The 19153-nt window shown below is 47.5% G+C and overlaps 1 protein-coding gene across 2 annotated transcripts in view; it reads left to right on the forward strand.

Moving 5' to 3' along the window:
• The window catches only part of sh3pxd2aa (SH3 and PX domains 2Aa), an 822856-nt gene that overhangs the window by 767460 nt on the left and 36243 nt on the right, over nucleotides 1-19153 (forward strand). For both annotated transcript variants that reach the window (XM_068053246.1, XM_068053247.1), the window contains one exon: nucleotides 17121-17467. In XM_068053246.1, the coding sequence (XP_067909347.1) occupies nucleotides 17121-17467 (347 nt within the window). The remainder of the gene's footprint in view (nucleotides 1-17120; nucleotides 17468-19153) is intronic.

The raw sequence follows: 19153 nt of genomic DNA on the forward strand, positions 1-19153 counted from the left end.
GTGATTTATTTGGACTTTCAGAAGGCTTTCGACAAAGTCCCACATAATGTAAAATTAAAGCACATGGGATTGAGGGTATTGTATTGCGATGGATAGAAAATTAGTTGGCAGACAGGAAACAAAGAGTCTTTTTCCAAATGGCAGGCAGTGACCAGTGGGGTACCGCAGGGATCGGTGCTAGGACCCGAGCTATTCACGTGGCTGAGCTGCTGGTGTAGAAGGGAGGGTTTCAGATATCTGGACCATTGGACTCTCTTCAGGGACAGATGGGACATGTACAAGAAGGACGGGTTGCATCTAAACTGGGAGGGCACTAATATCCTGGCTGCAAGGTTTGCTAGCGTCACTGGATAGGGTTTAAACTAGTGTGGCAGTGGGGTGGGAACCAGAGCAGTAGGACAGCTAGTGAAGTAAATGAGGAGGACATAGTAAATACTGCCAGTAGGACTAAGAGGAAGAGCAGGCAGGGGGATGTTGCTGAGCACAGCGGGACTGGTGGTCTGAAGTGCATTTGTTTCAATGCGAGAAGTATAACAGGTAAGGCAGATGAACTTAGAGCTTGGATTAATACTTGGAACTATGATGTTGCTGTTACAGAGACTTGGTTGAGGGAAGGGCAGGATTGGCAGCTAAATGTTCCAGGCTTTAGAAGCTTCAGGCGGGATAGAGGGGGATGTAAAAGGGATGAGGGAGTTGCATTACTAGTTAAGGAGAATATCACAGCTGTACTGCAGGAGGACACCTCAGAGAGGTCATGCAGCGAGGCAATATGGGTGGAGCTCAGGAATAGGAAGGGTGCAGTCACGATGTTGGGGGTTTACTACAGGCCTCCCAACAGCCAGCGGGAGGTAGAGGAGCAGATATGTAGACAGATTTTGGAAAGATGTAAAGGTAACAGGGTTGTAGTGGTGGGTGATTTTAACTTCCCTAATATTGACTGGGACTCACTTAGTGCTAGGGGCTTGGATGGGGCAGAATTTGTGAGGAGCATCCGGGAGGGCTTCTTGAAACAGTATGTAGATAGTCCGAATAAGGATGGGGCCATTCTGGACCTGGTATTGGGGAATGAGCCCGGCCAGGTGGTCGAAGTTTCAGTGGGGGAGCATTTCGGGAGCAGTGACCATAATTCCATAAGTTTTAAGGTACTTGTGGATAAGGATAAGTGTAGTCCTCGGGTGAAGGTGCTAAACTGGGGGAAGGCTAATGATAACAATATTAGGCAGGAACTGAAGAATTTAGATTGGGGGCGGCTGTTTGAGGGTAAATCAACATCTGACATGTGGGAGTCTTTCAAACGTCAGCTGATTAGAATCCAGGACCAGCATGTTCCTGTGAGGAAGAAAGACAAGTTTGGCAAGTTTCGGGAAGCTTGGATAACACGGGATATTGTGAGCCAAGTCAAAAAGAAAAAGGAAGCATTTGTAAGGGCTGGAAGGCTAGGAACAGATGAAGCACTTGAGGAATATAAAGACAGTAGGAAGGAACTTAAGCAAGGAGTTAGGAGGGCTAAAAGGGGTCAAGAAAAGTCATTGGCAAACAGGATTAAGGAAAATCCCAAGGCTTTTTATACATATATAAAGAGCAAGAGGGTAACCAGGGAAAGGTTTGGCCCACTCAAGGACAGAGATGGGAATCTATGCGTGGAGCCAGAGGAAATGGGTGAGGTGCAAAATGAGTACTTTGCATCAGTATTCACCAAGGAGAAGGACTTGGTGGATGATGAGCCTAGGGAAGGGAGTGCAGATAGTCTCAGTCATCTCATTATCAAAAAGGAGGAGGTGTTGGGTGTCTTGCAAAGCATTAAGGTAGATAAGTCCCCAGGGCCTGATGGGATCTACCCTAGAATACTGAGGGAGGCAAGGGAGGAAATTGCTGGGGCCCTGACAGAAATCTTTGCATCCTCATTGGCTACAGGTGAGGTCCCAGAGGACTGGAGAATAGCCAATGTTGTTCCTTTGTTTAAGAAGGGTGGTAAGGATAATCCAGGAAATTATAGGCCGGTGAGCCTTACGTCAGTGGTAGGGAAACTATTAGAGAGGATTCTTCGGGACAGGATTTACTCCCATTTGGAAACAAATGGACTTATTAGCGAGAGACAGCATGGTTTTGTGAAGGGGAGGTCGTGTCTTACTAATTTGATTGAGTTTTTTGAGGAAGTGACGAAGATGATTGATGAAGGAAGGGCGGTGGATGTTTTCTATATGGACTTTAGTAAAGCCTTTGACAAGGTCCCGCATGGCAGACTGGTGCAAAAGGTGAAGTCACACGGGATCAGAGGTGAGCTGGCAAGATGGATAAAGAACTGGCTCAGTCACAGAAGACAGAGGGTAACAGTGGATGGGTGTTTTTCTGAATGGAGGGATGTGACTAGTGGTGTTCCGCAGGGATCAGTGCTGGGACCTTTGCTGTTTGTAGTATATATAAATGATTTGGAGGAAAATGTAGCTGGTCTGATTAGTAAGTTTGCAAACGACACGAAGTTTGGTGGAGTTGCGGATAATGATGAGGATTGTCAGAGGATACAGCAGGATATAGATCGGTTGGAGACTTGGGCAGAGAAATGGCAGATGGAGTTTAATCCGGACAAATGTGAGGTAATGCATAGTGGAAGGTCTAATGCAGGTGGGAGGTATACAGTAAATGGCAGAACCCTTAGGAGTATTGACAGGCAGAGATCTGGGCGTCAGGTCCACAGGTCACTGAAAGTGGCAACGCAGGTGGATAAGGTAGTCAAGAAGGCATACGGCATGCTTGCCTTCATCGGTCAGGGCATAGAGTATAAAAATTGGCAAGTCATGTTGCAGCTGTACAGAACCTTAGTTAGGCCACACTTAGAATATTGCATGCAATTCTGGTCGCCACACTACCAGAAGGACGTGGAGGCTTTGGAGAGGGTACAGAGGAGGATTACCAGGATGTTGCCTGGTCTGGAGGGCATTAGCTATGAGGAGAGGTTGGAAAAACTCAGATTGTTTTCACTGGAACGACGGAGGTGGAGGGGGGACATGATAGAGGTTTACAAAGTTATGAGCGGCATGGACAGAGTGGATAGTCAGAAGCTTTTTCCCAGGGTGGAAGAGTCAGTTACTAGGGGACATAGAGTTAAGGTGCGAGGGGCAAAGTTTAGAGGGGGTGTGCGAGGCTAGTTTTTTACACAGAGGGTGGTGAGTGCCTGGAACTTGCTGCCAGTGGAGGTGGTGGAAGCAGATACGATAGCGACGTTTAAGAGACATCTTGACAAATACATGAATAGGATGGGAATAGAGGGATATGGGCCCCGGAAGTGCAGAAGATGTTAGTTTCGTCAGGCATCAAGATCGGCGCAGGCTTGGAGGGCCGAATGGCCTGTTCCTGTGCTGTACTGTTCTTTGTTCTAATATACATGAATGATTTAGATGAGGGAACTAAATGTAATATCTCCAAATTTGCAGATGACACAAAACTGGGTGGGAGGGTGAGTTGTGAGGAGGATGAAGAGAGGCTTCAGGGTGATTTGGGCAAGTTGAGTGAGTGGGCAAATGCATGGAAGATGCAGTATAATGTGGATAAATGTGAGGTTATCCACTTTGGTGGCAAAAACAGGAAGGTAGATTATTATCTGAACGGCTATGAACTGAGAGAGAGGAATATGCAACGAGACCTGGGTGTTCTCGTACACAAGTTGCTGAAGGTAAGCATGTGGTATCCTCAATGTGAAGGCGGGACTTCGTCTCCACAAGGACTGTGCGGTGGTCACTCCGACCAATACTGTCATGGACAGAAGCATCTGCGGCAGGCAGATTGGTGAGGATGAGGTCAAGTATGTTTTTCCCTCGTGTTGGTTCCCCCACCACCTGCCGCAGACCCAGTCTAGCAGCTATGTCCTTTAGGACTCGGCCAGCTCGGTCAGTAGTGGTGCTACCGAGCCACTCTTGGTGATGGACATTGAAGTCCCCCACCCAGAGTACATTTTGTGTCATTTCCACTCTCAGTGCTTCCTCCAAGTGGTGTTCAACATGGAGGAGTACTGAGTCATCAGCTGAGGGAGGGTGGTAGGTGGTAATCAGTAGGAGGTTACCTTGCCCATGTTTGACCTGATGCCATGAGGACTCCCAGGGCAACTCCCTCCCTACTGTATACTACAGTGCCAACACCTCTGGTGGGTCGGTCCTGCCGGTGGGTTAGGACATACCCGGGGATGGTGATGGCAGTGTCTGGGATATTGTCTGTAAGGTATGATTCCGTGAGTATGACTCTGTCAGGCTGTTGATTGACTAGTCTATGGGACAGCTCTCCCAATTTTGGCACAAGCCCCCAGATGTTAGTAACGAGGACTTTGCAGGGTCGACAGGGCTGGCTTTGCTGTTGTCGTTTCCGGTGCCTCGGTCGATGCCGGGTGGTCCGTCCGGTTTCATTCCTTTTTATTGACTTCGTAGCGGTTAGGTACAACTGAGTGGCTTGCTAGGCCATTTCAGAGGGCATGTAAGAGTTAACCACATTGCTGTGGGTCTGGAGTCACATGTAGGCCAGACCAGGTAAGGACAGCAGATTTCCTTCCCTAAAGGACATTAGTGAATCAGATAGGTTTTTACAACAATCGACAATGGTTTCATGGCCATCATTAGACTAGCTTTTAATTCCAGATTTATTAATTAAATTCAAATTCCAGCTTCTGCTGGAACCCATGTCCCCAGAGCAATACCCTGGGTCTCTGGGTTACTAGTCCAGTGATAATACCACTATGCCACCGCCTACCCCTAACATCCTAGGGGCTACCATTGACCAGAAACTGAACTGGAGTAGCCATATAAATACCGTGGCTACAAGAGCAGGTCAGAGGCTAGGAATTCTGCGGCAGGTAACTCACCTCTTGGCTCCCCAAAGCCTGTCCACCATCTCCAAGGCACAAGTCAGGAGTGTGATGGAATACTCTCCACTTGCCTGGATGGGTGCAGCTCCAACAACACTCAAGAAGCTCGACACCATCCAGAACAAAGCAGCCTGCTTGATTGACACACCATCCACAAGCATTCACTCCCTCCACCACCAACGCGCAGTGGCAGCAGTGTGGACTATCTAGAAGATGCACTGCAGCAACGTACCAAGGCTCCTTCGACAGCACCTTCCAAACCCGTGACCTCGACCACCTCGAAGGACAAGAGCAGCAGATGCATGGGAACACCACCACTTGCAAGTTCCCATTCAAGTCACACACCATCCTGACTTGGAACTATATGCCGTTCCATAACTGTGGCTGGGTCAAAATCCTGGAACACCCTAACAGCACTGTGGGTGTACCTACCTCACATGGACTGCAGTGGTTCAAGAAGGCATTTCACCACCACCTTCTCATGGGCCATTAGGGATGGGTAATAAATGCTGGCATAGCCAGTGACGCCCAGATCCCATGAATGAATTTTTAAAAAAAATCTGTGTTGGGGCCTCAATTATTCACATTATTCATTAACGACTTGGATGATGGCATAGTAAGTCATATATCTAAACTTGCTGATGATACAAAGTTAGGCGGCATTGTAGACAGTCTAGGTGATAGCATAAAATTGCAAAGTGATATTGACAGACTAGGTGAGTGGGCAAAATTGTGGCAGATGGATTTCAATGTGAGCAAGTGTGAGGTTATCAATTTTCGACCAAAAAAGGATAGAGCAGGGTACTTTCTAAATGGCAAGAGGTGAAGTACAGTGGATGTCCAAAGAGACTTGGGGGTTCAGGAGCCTAGATCTTTAAAATGCCATGAGCAAGTGCAGAAAAGAATCAAAAATGCTAATGGAATGCAGGACTTTATATCTGGAGGATTGGAGTATAAAGACACAGAGGTTATGCTGCAGCTGTACAAAACCCTGGTTAGACCCCACTTGGAGTACTGTGAGCAGTTCTGGGTACCACACCTTAGGAAGGATATGTTGGCCTTGGAGGGAGTGCAACGTAGGTTTACAAGAATGATACCTGGACTACAGGGGTTAAGTTACGAGGAGAGATTACAGAAATTGGGCCTGTTTTTGCTACAATTTAGAAGGTTAAGGGGTGATCTGATTGAAATCTTCAAGATATTAACAGGAAAAGACAGGCTAGATAAAGATAAACTATTTCCACTGGTTGGAGATTCTAAAACTAGGGGGTACAATCTAAAAATTTGGACCAGACCATTCAGGAGAGATATTAGGAAGCACTTCTTCACGCAAAGGGTGGTAGAGGTTTGGAATTCTCTCCCAAAAACAGCAGTTGAAGCTAGAACAGTTGTTAATTTTAAATCTGAGATAGATAGATTTTTGTTAAGCAAAGATATTAAGAGATATGGGCCAAAGGCAGGTATATGGAGATAGGCCGCAGATCAGCCATGATCTCATTGAATGGCGGGACAGGCTCGAGGGGCTGAATGGCCTGCTCCTGTTCCTATCTTCCCAGGTTCCTCTTATTAATCCTACCCCATTACACGTTACTAGATCTCAAATAGCCTGTTCCCGGGTAGGTTCTGCAACGTATTGCTCTAAGTAACAATCCCTGATGCACTCTATAAATTCGCCTTCTGTGTTATAGAGTCATAGAGTCGTACAGCATAGAAACAGGCCCTTCGGCCCACCTTGTCCATGCCGACCATAATGCCTATCTATACTAATTCCACCTGCCTGCATTAATTCCATTTCCCTCTATGCCTTGCTCATTAAAGTACCTGTCCAGATGCCTCTTAAATGTTGCTACTGTTCCTGCCTCCACCACCTCCTCTGGCAGCTCATTCCAGATACCCAATATTCTTTGTGTGAAAAACTTACCCCTTTGATCCCCTTTAAACCTCCTCCCTCTCACCATAAATCTATGCCCTCTAGTTTTAGTCACCCCTACCATGGGAAACAGACTCTGGCTATCTACCCTATCTATGCCTCTCATAATTTTATATACCTCTATCATGTCCCCTCTCAGCCTCCTTCGCTCCAGGGAAAACAGACCCAGCCTATCCAATCTCTCTTTATAACTCAAGCCCTCCAAACCAGGCAACATCCTTGTGAATCTTTTCTGCACCCTCTCTAGCTTAATCACATCTTTCCTGTAGTGCGGCAACCAGAACTGCACACAGTACTCCAAATGCGGCCGAACCAACGTCATGTACAACTGTAACATGACGTCCCAACTCTTGTACTCAGTGCCTCGGCCGATGAAGGCAAGCATGCCATACGCCTTCTTCACCACCCTGTCTACCTGTGTTGCCACTTTCAGGGAACTATGTACTTGCACCCCAAGGTCTCTTTGCTCAACAACACTCCCCAGGGCCCTGCCATTCACTGTATATGTCCTGCCCTGGTTTAACTTCCCTTGCCCACTTTCCCATTTGATCTATATCCTGTTGTAACCTTAGACAACCTTCTTCACTGTCCACTATACCACCAATTTTGGTGTCACCTGCAAACTTTCTAATCATGCCCCCTACATTCACATCCAAGTCATTAATATATATGACAAACAACAGAGGGCCCAGCACCGATACCTGCGGCACACCACTGGTCAACGGCCTCCAATCTGAAAAACAACCCTCCACCAACACCCTCTGCCTCCTATCACCAAGCCAATTTTGTATCCAATTGGCGAGCTCACCCTGGATCCCATGTGTTCGAACCTTCTGGACCAGCCTACCACGCGGGACCTTGTCAATGGCCTTGCCAAAGTCCTTGTAGACAACGTCCATCACCCTGCCCTCGTCAATCCTCTTGGTCACCTCCTCAGAAAACTCAATCAAATTCGTGAGACATGATTTCCCACGCACAAAGCCATGCTGACTATCCCTAATCAGACCATGCCTTTCCAAATGCATATAAATCCTGTCTCTCAGAATCCCTTCCCATAACTTTCCCACCACTGATGTAAGGCTCACCGGCCTGTAGTTCCCTGGCTTATCCCTGCTGCCCTTCTTAAATAAAGGCCCCTTTTCGCCCTCCTAATTGCCTTCTTAAGTGTACTCCTACATCCCCTGTACTCCTCGAGGGACTCGCTTGATCCCAGCTGCCTATACCTGACATATGCCTCCCTCTTTGTCCTGACCAGACCTGAATATCCCTTGTCAACCAAGGTTCCCTAAACTTGCCAGCCTTGCCCTTCCATCTAACAGGAACATGCCAGCCCTGAACTCTTCCTATCTCACTTTTAAAAGCCTCCCAATTGCCAGACGTCCCTTTACCTGTAAACAGCCTTTTCCATTCAACTTTAGAGACTTCCTGTCTGATGCCATCGAAATTAGCCTTCCCCCAATTTAGGACTTCAACCTGAGGACCAGTCCTATCCTTTTCCATTACTATCTTGAAGCTAATAGAGTTATGGTCACTGGTCCCAAAGTGCTCCCCCACTGACACATCAACCACCTGCCCAGCCTCATTTCCTGAGAGGAGGTCGAGTGTAGCCCCTTCTCTAGTCGGGCCATCCACATACTGCTTCAGAAAACTATCCTGGACACATTTGACAAATTCTTCCCCATCTGATCCCTGAGCACTAAGGCAGTCCTAGTCAATATTAGGGAAGTTAAAATCACCTTCTATTACAACCCTATAATTCCTACACCTATCTGTGATTTCCCTACATATATGCTCCTCCAGTTCCCTCTGGCTATTGGGGGGCCTATAGTATAATCCCATCAAAATGATCACCCCTTTCTTATTTCTAATTTCTACCCATATGGCCTCGCTGGACGTTTCCCCCGGGATATCCTCTCTAGGTACTGCCGTGATATCCTCCCTAATCAATAGTGCAATGCCCCCTCCTCTCTTACCTCCACCTCTGTCACGCCAGAAGCATCGGTACCCCGGAACATTGAGCTGCCAGTCCTGCCCATCCCTCAACCACGTTTCCGAAATAGCTATAATATCACAATCCCATGTACCGATCCATGCTCTGAGTTCATCTGCCTTACCTGTAAAGCTTCTTGCATTAAGATAAATGCAGTTTAGCCTACCAGACCTTCCACGCTCCCTGTCCTGCCCCTGCCTGGCCTGCCTACTGGACTTAATTAAAAGCAAAATACTGCGGATGCTGGAAATCTGAAATAAAAACAAGAAATGCTGGAACCACTCAGCAGGTCTGGCAGCATCTGTGAAAAGAGAAGCAGAGTTAACGTTTCGGGTCAGTGACCCTTCTTCAGAACCCTGCTTCTCTGTTAACCGTTTTTATGCCTACTGGACTTGCTTGCTTTATCCTCTACATTTGCCTCAACTATCTCATCGGATAGACTACTACTTTCGGTCCCACCCCCCTGCCAGACTAGTTTAAACCCTCCTGAGTAGTACCAGCAAACCTCCCTTCAAGGATATTGGTCCCCTTCCAGTTCAGTTGCAATCCGTCCTTCTTGTACAGGTCACCTCTGCACCAGAAGAAATCCCAATGATCCAAGTAGCTGAAGCCCTCCTGCCTACACCAGCTCTTCAGCCACGCATTCATTTGCCTTATCCTCCTATTCCTACCTTCACTAGCATGTGGCACAGGGAGTAATCCTGAGATTACAACCCTAGAGGTCCTGCTTTTTAACCTTCTGCCTAACTCCCTATATTCAGTTTGCAGGACCTTATCTCTCTTCCTGCCTATGTCGTTTGTACCAATGTGGATCACGACTGCTGGCTGCTCACCCCCCCCCCCCCACCTTTCTGTAGAAGATGGTAGGTTACTTCTAGCTCTCACTGTTGTATGCTGGAGATGTTGGATTTTTTCAGCTGGTTACTGTGCTTCCTGAAATAAAAACAAGAAACGCTGGAAATACTTAGCAGGTCTGGCAGCATCTGTTCAGACTTTCAGCATCCGCTGTATTTTGCTTTTATATTACTGTGCTTCATGGCTTGGCTGGAACTCAAACTGTTGCAAGCAGCTTCACCTTCTGGGTCAGTGTCTCTCTCTCTCTCTGGCTGTCTTTTTAAGCTAAAACTCTGTCATCTCTCACCTCCTGGTAGGAGACATTCTCCTCTCTCCCCATGGTGATTGCAGAATGGCCCAGGATGTAGCTACTTCTCACCTCCTTTGTTTCAGAAGAAGACATTCAATTCTGGAATGTTTTAGGATCGGTGTAAGTTGGGCCCATTAACATCTTTCTTTGTCAGACTGTTTGAATACACAAAAGGCCAATTCCCCTTTTCTTCGGTGGCCATTTTGGACCATTGTTCACTTTTAAAAATAAAAGTTCATTTTTTGAAAGACAAATTCCGTTTTTCGTAATTCTTCGGAGTTAGTCCATGATTGTTGTATCATCGCACTTCCGGTATGCGTGATATCCACCAAAACCTTCTCAAGGGCAACTAGAAATGGATTCCAAACAGTCAGGGAGAGATAAAGGAGCAGATATGTAGGCAAATCTCAGAGAGGTGTAAAAATAATAGGGTAATAATAGGAGGGGATTTCATCTTCTCCAATGTCAACTGGGATAGTCTTAGTGCAAAAGGCTGAAAGGGCACGGAATTCTTAAAGAGCTTTTTGAGCCAGCAGGTAGGAAGTCCTACAACAGAAGGGGCAGTACTGGACCTAATCTTAGGGAATGAAGCCAGAGAAGGGGTAGAAGTGTCAGTGGGGGAGCATTTCAGGGATAGTGACCATAATTGTGTACGATTTAAGGTAGTTATGGAAAAGGACAAAGATGGACTGGAAATCTTCCTCTTCTTTGGCCTCCTTGTCTCGAGAGACAATGGGTAAGCGCCTGGAGGTGGTCAGTGGTTTGTGGAGCAGCGCCTGGAGTGGCTATAAAGGCCAATTCTAGAGTGACAGACTCTTCCACAGGTGCTGCAGATAAAATTGGTTGTCGGGGCTGTTACACAGTTGGCTCTCCCCTTGCGCTTCTGTCTTTTTTCCTGCCAACTGCTAAGTCTCTTCGACTCGCTACACTTTAGCCCCGCCTTTATGGCTGTCCGCCAGCTCTGGCGATCACTGGCAACTGACTCCCATGACTTGTGATCAATGTCACAGGACTTCATGTCGCGTTTGCAGACGTCTTTAAAGCGGAGACATGGATGGCCGGTGGGTCTGATACCAGTGACGGGCTCGCTGTACAATGTGTCCTTGGGGATCCTGCCATCTTCCATGCGGCTCACATGGCCAAGCCATCTCAAGCGCCGCTGGCTCAGTAGGGTGTATATGCTGGGGATGTTGGCTGCCTCGAGGACTTCTGTGTTGGAGATACGGTCCTGCCACCTGATGCCAAGGATTCTCTGGAGGCAGTGAAGATGGAATGAATTGAGACGTTGCTCTTGGCTGACATACGTTGTCCAGGCCTCGCTGCCGTAGAGCAAGGTATTGAGGATACAGGCTTGATACACTCGGACTTTTGTGTTCCGTGTCAGTGCGCCATTTTCCCACACTCTCTTGGCCAGTCTGGACATAGCAGTGGAAGCCTTTCCCATGCGGTTGTTGATTTCTGCATCGAGAGACAGGTTACTGGTGATAGTTAAGCCTAGGTAGGTGAACTCTTGAACCACTTCCAGAGCGTGGTCGCCGATATTGATGGATGGAGCATTTCTGACGTCCTGTCCCATGATGTTTGTTTTTTTGAGGCTGATGGTTAGGCCAAATTCATTGCAGGCAGCCGGAAACCTGTCGATGAGTCTCTGCAGACACTCTTCAGTGTGGGATGTTAATGCAGCATCGTCAGCAAAGAGGAGTTCCCTGATGAGGACTTTCCATACTTTGGTCTTCGCTCTAAGACGGGCAAGGTTGAACAACCTGCCAGCTAATCTTGTGTGGAGGAAAATTCCTTCTTCTGAAGACTTGAACGCATGTGAGAGCAGCAGGGAGAAGAAGATCCCAAACAGTGTAGGTGCGAGAACACAGCCCTGTTTCACGCCACTCAGGATAGGAAAGGGGTCTGATGAGGCGCCGCTATGCTGAATTGTGCCTTTCATATTGTCATGGAATGAGGTGATGATACTTTGTAGCTTTGGTGGACATCCGATCTTTTCTAGTAGTCTGAAGAGACCACGTCTGCATGACGAGGTCAAAGGCTTTGGTGAGATCAATGAAAGCAACGTAGAGGGGCATCTGTTGTTCACGGCATTTCTCCTGTAGCTGGCGAAGGGAGAACAGCATGTCAATGGTCGATCTCTCTGCTCGAAAGCCACATTGTGCCTCAGGGTAGACACGCTCGGCCAGCTTCTGGAGCCTGTTTAAAGCGACTCGAGCAAAGACTTTCCCCACTATGCTGAGCAGGGAGATTCCACGGTAGTTGTTGCAGTCACCGCGGTCACCCTTGTTCTTATAGGGGGTGATGATATTGGCATCACGCATGTCCTGTGGTACTGCTCCCTCGTCCCAGCACAGGCAAAGCAGTTCGTGGAGTGCTGGAAGTATAGCAGGCTTAGCACTCTTGATTATTTCAGGGGTAATGCCATCCTTCCCAGGGGCTTTTCCACTGGCTAGAGGATCAATGGCATCACTGAGTTCCGATTTTGTTGGCTGTACGTCAACAGAGACTGGGCTGCATTGAGGGCGGTCTCAGTGACAACATTTTCCCTGGAGTACAGTTCCAGGTAGTGCTCCACCCAGTGGTCCATTTGCCTGCGTTGGTCAGTGATTGTGTCCCCTGTTTTAGACTTGAGGGGGGCGATCTTCCTGATGGTTGGCCCAAAAGCTATCAATACCATCATACATTCCTCTGATGTTTCCGATGTCGGAGGCCAGCTGAATACGACTGCAGAGGTGTTACCAGTAGTCATTTGCGCAGTGCCTGGCTGTTCTTTGTGCAGCGCTTCTGGCTGCTTTAAGTGCTACGGATGGTAACTCGCTGGGGGCTTTCTTGTAGTTCAACAGTGCAATGCGCTTAGCGGCTATGACAGGTTCCAGCTCTTCAAAGTGAGATTGAAACCAGTCTGCATTCTGTTTCTCACGTTTGCCATTGGTGGTCATTGCTGAGTCATAGATGGCGTCTCTAATGTGGGCCCACTTGGTCTCTGCATCCCCTGTAGGAGTGTTTTGAAGGGCATTTTCAAATGAATTTGGAAACTTATGTAACAGCTGTGGATAAGAAATTCTGTTAGTGTTGATGCGCGGGCGGCCCTTCTATTTGGAGTGATGCAGCTTCTTTGGTTTGAGTGTAACCTTGCTGCACACCGGGGATTGGTCGGTGTCGCAGTCCGCACTGTGGAAGCTGCGTGTGAATTGAACGCTGTTTAAAGAGGCTCGCCTTGTGACGATGAGGTCCAGCTGGTGCCAACGTCGTGATCTTGGGTGCCTCCATGAAACCTGGTGACAGGAGGGCCATGAGTCATGGTCGGCCCCAACCCTGGCATTAAAGTCCCCCAGCAGGAACAGATGTTCGGTATTGGGGATGCTACTAATGATATTATGGAGTTCCTCATAGAACTGGTCTTTAACTTCAGGCGGGGAGCAGAGTGTTGGAGGATAGATGCTGAGTAGGTGTACTGCATCAGAGGTGGTGAGCAGTCGGATGGACAGTATGCGTTCCGAGCCATTTGAAGGTGGCTCTATCATGCTGAGCAAGGAGTTTCTGATGGCGAAGCCCACTCCATGCTGTCTTGGTTCTTCAGGATCCCTATCCTGCCAGAAGAAGGTGTAGTCTTGCTCTCTTAGAGATCCGCTCGCAGGGAGGCGTGTCTCCTGAAGTGCTGCAATGTCCACACTGAGTCTACTGAGCTCGTTGTTAATGATGGCGGTCTTCCGAGAATCGTTGATTTGCGTAAGGTCTTCCGACAGGCCAGGACACATTGTTCCAGCTTGCAAAACGAAGGGCTGGTACCTTCTTTCCTTTTTTTGTCATGCTGTTTGGTGCGGTGTTACAGTCCACTTGTCAGGCAATGACCCTGAGCTCCAAGCACCCATTGAAGCAGGTGGACTGTGGCGGGACAGAACCTTACTGACCGGGGGCTGCCCGGTTTGAGGCGGGCGGTAGCTGTCCAGTGAGATGCGATGACCTCTCCCACCGACAAAGGCAACCTGTGGCGCCCAATCTCTACGCCAATTGAGCTGGACTTATAACCCGTAACTGCTGCCTTCTGTGTTGTTTTGCTCGCTTTGAGGCGACTATGGAGTGACCTCTCCATGCCGCATGCTTGGGCGGATGTATGGCGGTTGTGAGTTGCCCAAGCGTCAAAACCCCCCTCTTGGCCTTCCTGGTGGGGTCCAAAGGAGTGTAGAGCACGACGTTTGGCACCGGTATGGCTGCAGGAACTGCCGGAAACATGCCAAAGGTGAACACATGACCGTCTTCGGGGTTCCGCTCTGGATTTTCTGTTAGGGTTTACTCCCTTAGCCTTGGTCACTCCCGAGATGCCTACAAGGCAGTGGGGTTGTTAGGACCCCTGCTCAGGGATAGGTGGATGCCGGTGGGGGGAGTGGGGTGCAGGGGGGAGGGGTTGCGGGGGGAGGGGTTGGAGGGAAGGGGGTGCGAGGGGGAGCTGGAAAGGCGGGGTGCAGGGTGTTAGGTACTGAATTGGGTGAAGGCCGATTTCAATATGATGAAACCGAATCTGGCCAAAGTGGACTGGGAGCAGCTACTTGTCGGAAAGTCTACATCAGACCAGCTGGAGTTATTCAAAAAAGAAATAGTGAGAGTTCAGGGCCAACATGTTCCTGTAATGGTGAAGGGTAGGACCAATAGGTCCAGGGAACCCTGGATGTTAAGGGATATTGTGGATTGGATCAGGTAAAAAAAGGAGGCTTTTGGCAGATTCAGAGGGCTGAAAACAGTGGAGGTCCTAGAGAAGTATAGAAAGTGTGGGGGGGGGGGGGGGGTTACTTAAAAAAGTAATTAGGAGAGTGAAGAGGGGGCATGAAAAACATTGGCAGGCAAGATAAAGGAAAATCCCAAGGCGTTTTATAAGTATATTAAGGGCAAGAGGATAACCAGGGAAAGAGTAGGGCCCATTAGAGACCAAAGTGGCAATCTGTGTGTGTTGCTGGAGGACATAGGTGAGGCTTTAAATGATTACTTTTCATCTGTGTTCACTATGGAGAAGGATGGTGTTGGTGTAGAGATCAGGGAGGGGGATTGTGATATACTTGAACATATTAGCATTGAAAGGGAGGAAGTATTAGCTGTTTTAGCAGGCTTAAAAGTGGATAAATCCCCAGGCCCAGATGAGATGTATCCCAGGCTGTTATGTGAGGCAAGGGAGGAGATAGCAGGGGCTCTGACACAAATTTTCAAATCCTCTCTGACCACAGGAGAGGTACCAGAGGACTGGAGGACAGCGAATGCGGTACCATTATTTAAGAAGGGTAGTAAGGATAAACAAGGTAATTACAGGCCGGTGAGTCTAACATCAGTGGTTGGGAAACTATTGGAAAAAATTCTGAGGGACAGGATTAATCTCCACTTGGAGAGGCAGGGATAGTCAGCATGGCTTTGTCAGGGGGAGATCATGTCGAACATATTTGATTGAATTTTTTGAGGAGGTGACTCGATGTGTAGATGAGAGAGAGTAAATCAGTTGAAATAGTCTACATGGGCTTCAGTAAGGCTTTTGATAAGGTCCCAGATGGGAGATTGGTCAAGAAGGTGAGAGCCCATGGGATCCAGGGCAATTTGGCAAATTGGATCCAAACTTGGCTGAGTGGCAGGAGGCAGAGGGTGATGGTCGAGGGCTGTTGGTGCGATTGGAAGCATGTGACCAGCGGTGTACAGCAGGGATCGTTGCTGGGACCCTTGCTGTTTGTAGTGTACATTAATGATTTAGATGTGACTATAGGAGGTATAATCAGTAAGTTTGCAGATGACACGAAAATTGGTGGTGTCATAAATAGTGAGGAGGAAAGCCTTCGATTACAGGACATAGTAAGATGGGCGGAGCAGTGGCAAATGGAATTTAATCCTGAGAAGTGTGAGGTGATGCATTTTGGGAGGACTAACAAGGCAAAGGAATGTACAATGGAATGTAGGACCCTAGGCAGTACAGAGGGTCAGAGGGACAGTGATGCACTTGTCTAAAGATCACTGAAGCAGCAGCACAACTAGATAAGGTGGTTAGGAAGGCATATGGGATACTTGCCTCTATTAGCCGAGACACAGAATATAAGAGCAAGGAGGTTATGATGGAGCTGTATAAAATGCTAGTTAGGCCACAGCTGGAGTACTGTGCACCATTCTGGTCGCCACACTATAGGAAGGATGTGCTTGCACTAGAGAGGGTGCAGAGGAGATTCAGAAGGATGTTGCCTGGGCTGGAGCATTTCAGCTGTGAAGAGAGACTGGATAGGCTCGGGTTGTTTTCCTTAGAGCAGAGAAGGCTGAGGAGGGACTTGGTTGAGGTGTACAAAATTATGAGGGACATAGATAGGAAGAAACTTTTTCCCTTAATGGAGGTGTCAATAACCAGGGGCATAGATTTAAGGTAAGGGACAGGAGGTTTTGAGGGGCTTTGAGGAAAGGTTTTTTCACTCAGAGGGTGGTTGGAATCTGGAACACACTGCCTGAAGGGGTGGTAAAGGCAGGAACCCTCACAACATTTAAGAAGTATTTAGATGAGCACTTGAAACGCCATAGCATACAAAGCTACGGGCCAGATGCTGAAAATGGGATTGGAATAGATAGGCTTGACGGCCAGCGCGGACACAGTGGGCCGAAGGGCCTGTTCTGTGCTGTTTAACTCTATGTCTTTAATCAATAATCACCTTTCCAGCGACACCCACGTGCCAAGAGTGTATTTAAAAAATAGTTCAGTGTCTTGCCATTATTTTTCTGCTCACAATGGCTCATACTGCTCCACATGACATTTCATGTGCCGCTAGTCTGCCCATTCTGCTAACCTGGACACATCATCTTCACTGTATTCCTTTTGATGTCCAATAAAAAATTTCAATAAGGTGTTTAAGAGAACAAATTGGTGTCTCTGACTTTCTACCACTTAATCCTCTTTAATAAATTGAACCTCAATTAGGCATTTCTAATTTTGGATTCTAAAACTTTGCTCAAAACCAATGTTAAACTAACTGGGCTATATTACCTGATTTATCCTCTACTCCCTCCTTGTACCGAGATTTTGCAGTCCTTAGAGAGAAGTACAGTTCTATATTGAATGGTTATTTTCTTCAGCGACAGGGCAGTATGTCTCACAACAGTATCGTGTCACTGGAATTTTAAGGGTTGGTACTTACATCAATTGAGGCAGTTGTGAAAAATATATTTATTCAGTTTATAAATCATCTTTTTCCAGATATCAAGGCAAAGAGGGATGGGCACCAGCATCTTACTTAAGAAAAGTCAAGGACGAATTTTCTCCAAGGAAAAAGCCTCTTACTGGGCCAGTAGAGATCATTGGGAACATAATGGAGATAAGTAACCTTCTGAACAAGAAAACGTGCAGCGAGAAAGATGTTCAGACAGAGAATGAATCCAACCCTTATGATCATCCTCCACTCACCACAAAGGAAATCAGCCTTCCGTTGCCTTGCGAACAGACTAATGGTGATGCAACTGCACTGACACCAGAAAAGAGACTCAGCCGGGGAACACCGGGGTCCCCGGCTGTTGCCAGGATCGCCCCACAGAGAGCAGAGATAGGTACAGGATTGGATGTATTTCTCTTTGTAAAATGTAGCTCAGCATTCACAGTGTTTACAATTTGCCAATTTCTTGACCTAAAATCTTGTGTTTATTGTTTAACATCTTGTGTTTACTGGTTCACTTCCTTAGCACAGCTACTCGTGCAGTACTGCTGTCATACATACACTTCAGACCATAAGAGTTTAGATCTCTTATTTACTGTTGATGGAGATTATTTTGGGGACCCAACTATTGGTGATATTAATTATAAAGAGATATAAAGAACAAAGAACAAAGAAAATTACAGCACAGGAACAGGCCCTTCGGCCCTCCAAGCCTGCGCCGATCCAGATCCTCTATCTAAACCTGTCGCCTATTTTCTAAGGGTCTGTATCTCTTTGCTTCGTGCCCATTCATGTATCTGTCTAGATACATCTTAAAAGACGCTATCGTGCCCGCGTCTACCACCTCCGCTGGCAACGCATTCCAGGCACCCACCACCCTCTGCGTAAAGAACTTTCCACGCATATCCCCCCTAAACTTTTCCCCTCTCAGTTTGAACTCGTGACCCCTAGTAATTGAATCCCCCACTCTGGGAAAAAGCTTCTTGCTATCCACCCTGTCTATACCTCTCATGATTTTGTACACCTCAATCAGGTCCCCCCTCAACCTCCGTCTTTCTAATGAAAATAATCCTAATCTGCTCAACCTCTCTTCAGAGCTAGCGCCCTCCATACCAGGCAACATCCTGGTGAACCTCCTCTGCACCCTCTCCAAAGCATCTACATCCTTTTGGTAATGTAGCGACCAGAACTGCACGCAGTATTCCAAATGTGGCCGAACCAAAGTCTTATACAACTGTAACATGACCTGCCAACCCTTGTATTCAATACCCCGTCCGATGAAGGAAAGCATGCCGTATGCCTTCTTGACCACTCTATTGACATGCGTTGCCACCTTCAGGAAACAATGGACCTGAACACCCAAGTCTCTCTGTACATCAATTTCCCCCAGGACTTTTCCATTTACTGTATAACTCACTCTTGAATTGGATCTTCCAAAATGCATCACCTCGCATTTGCCCTGATTGAACTCCATCTGCCATTTTTCTGCCCAACTCTCCAATCTATTTATATTCTGCTGTATTCTCTGACAGTCCCCTTCACTATCTGCTACTCCACCAATCATAGTGTCGTCTGCAAACTTGCTAATCAGACCACCTATACTTTCCTCCAAATCATTTATGTATATCACAAACAACAGTGGTCCCAGCACGGATCCCTGTGGAACACCACTGGTCACACGTCTCCATTTTGAGAAACTCCCTTCCACTGCTACTCTCTGTCTCCTGTTGCCCAGCCAGTTCTTTATCCATCTAGCTAGTACACCCTGGACCCCATGCGACTTCACTTTCTCCATCAGCCTACCATGGGGAACCTTATCAAACGCCTTACTGAAGTCCATGTATATGACATCTACAGCCGTTCCCTCATCAATCAACTTTGTCACTTCCTCAAAGAATTCTATTAAGTTGGTAAGACATGACCTTCCCTGCACAAAACCATGTTGCCTATCACTGATAAGCCCATTTTCTTCCAAATGGGAATAGATCCTATCCCTCAGTATCTTCTCCAGCAGCTTCCCTACCACTGACGTCAGGCTCACCGGTCGATAATTACCTGGATTTTCCCTGCTACCCTTCTT

The sequence above is a fragment of the Heterodontus francisci genome, chromosome 20 (genome assembly GCF_036365525.1).
Source record: "Heterodontus francisci isolate sHetFra1 chromosome 20, sHetFra1.hap1, whole genome shotgun sequence".
NCBI lineage: Eukaryota > Metazoa > Chordata > Chondrichthyes > Heterodontiformes > Heterodontidae > Heterodontus > Heterodontus francisci.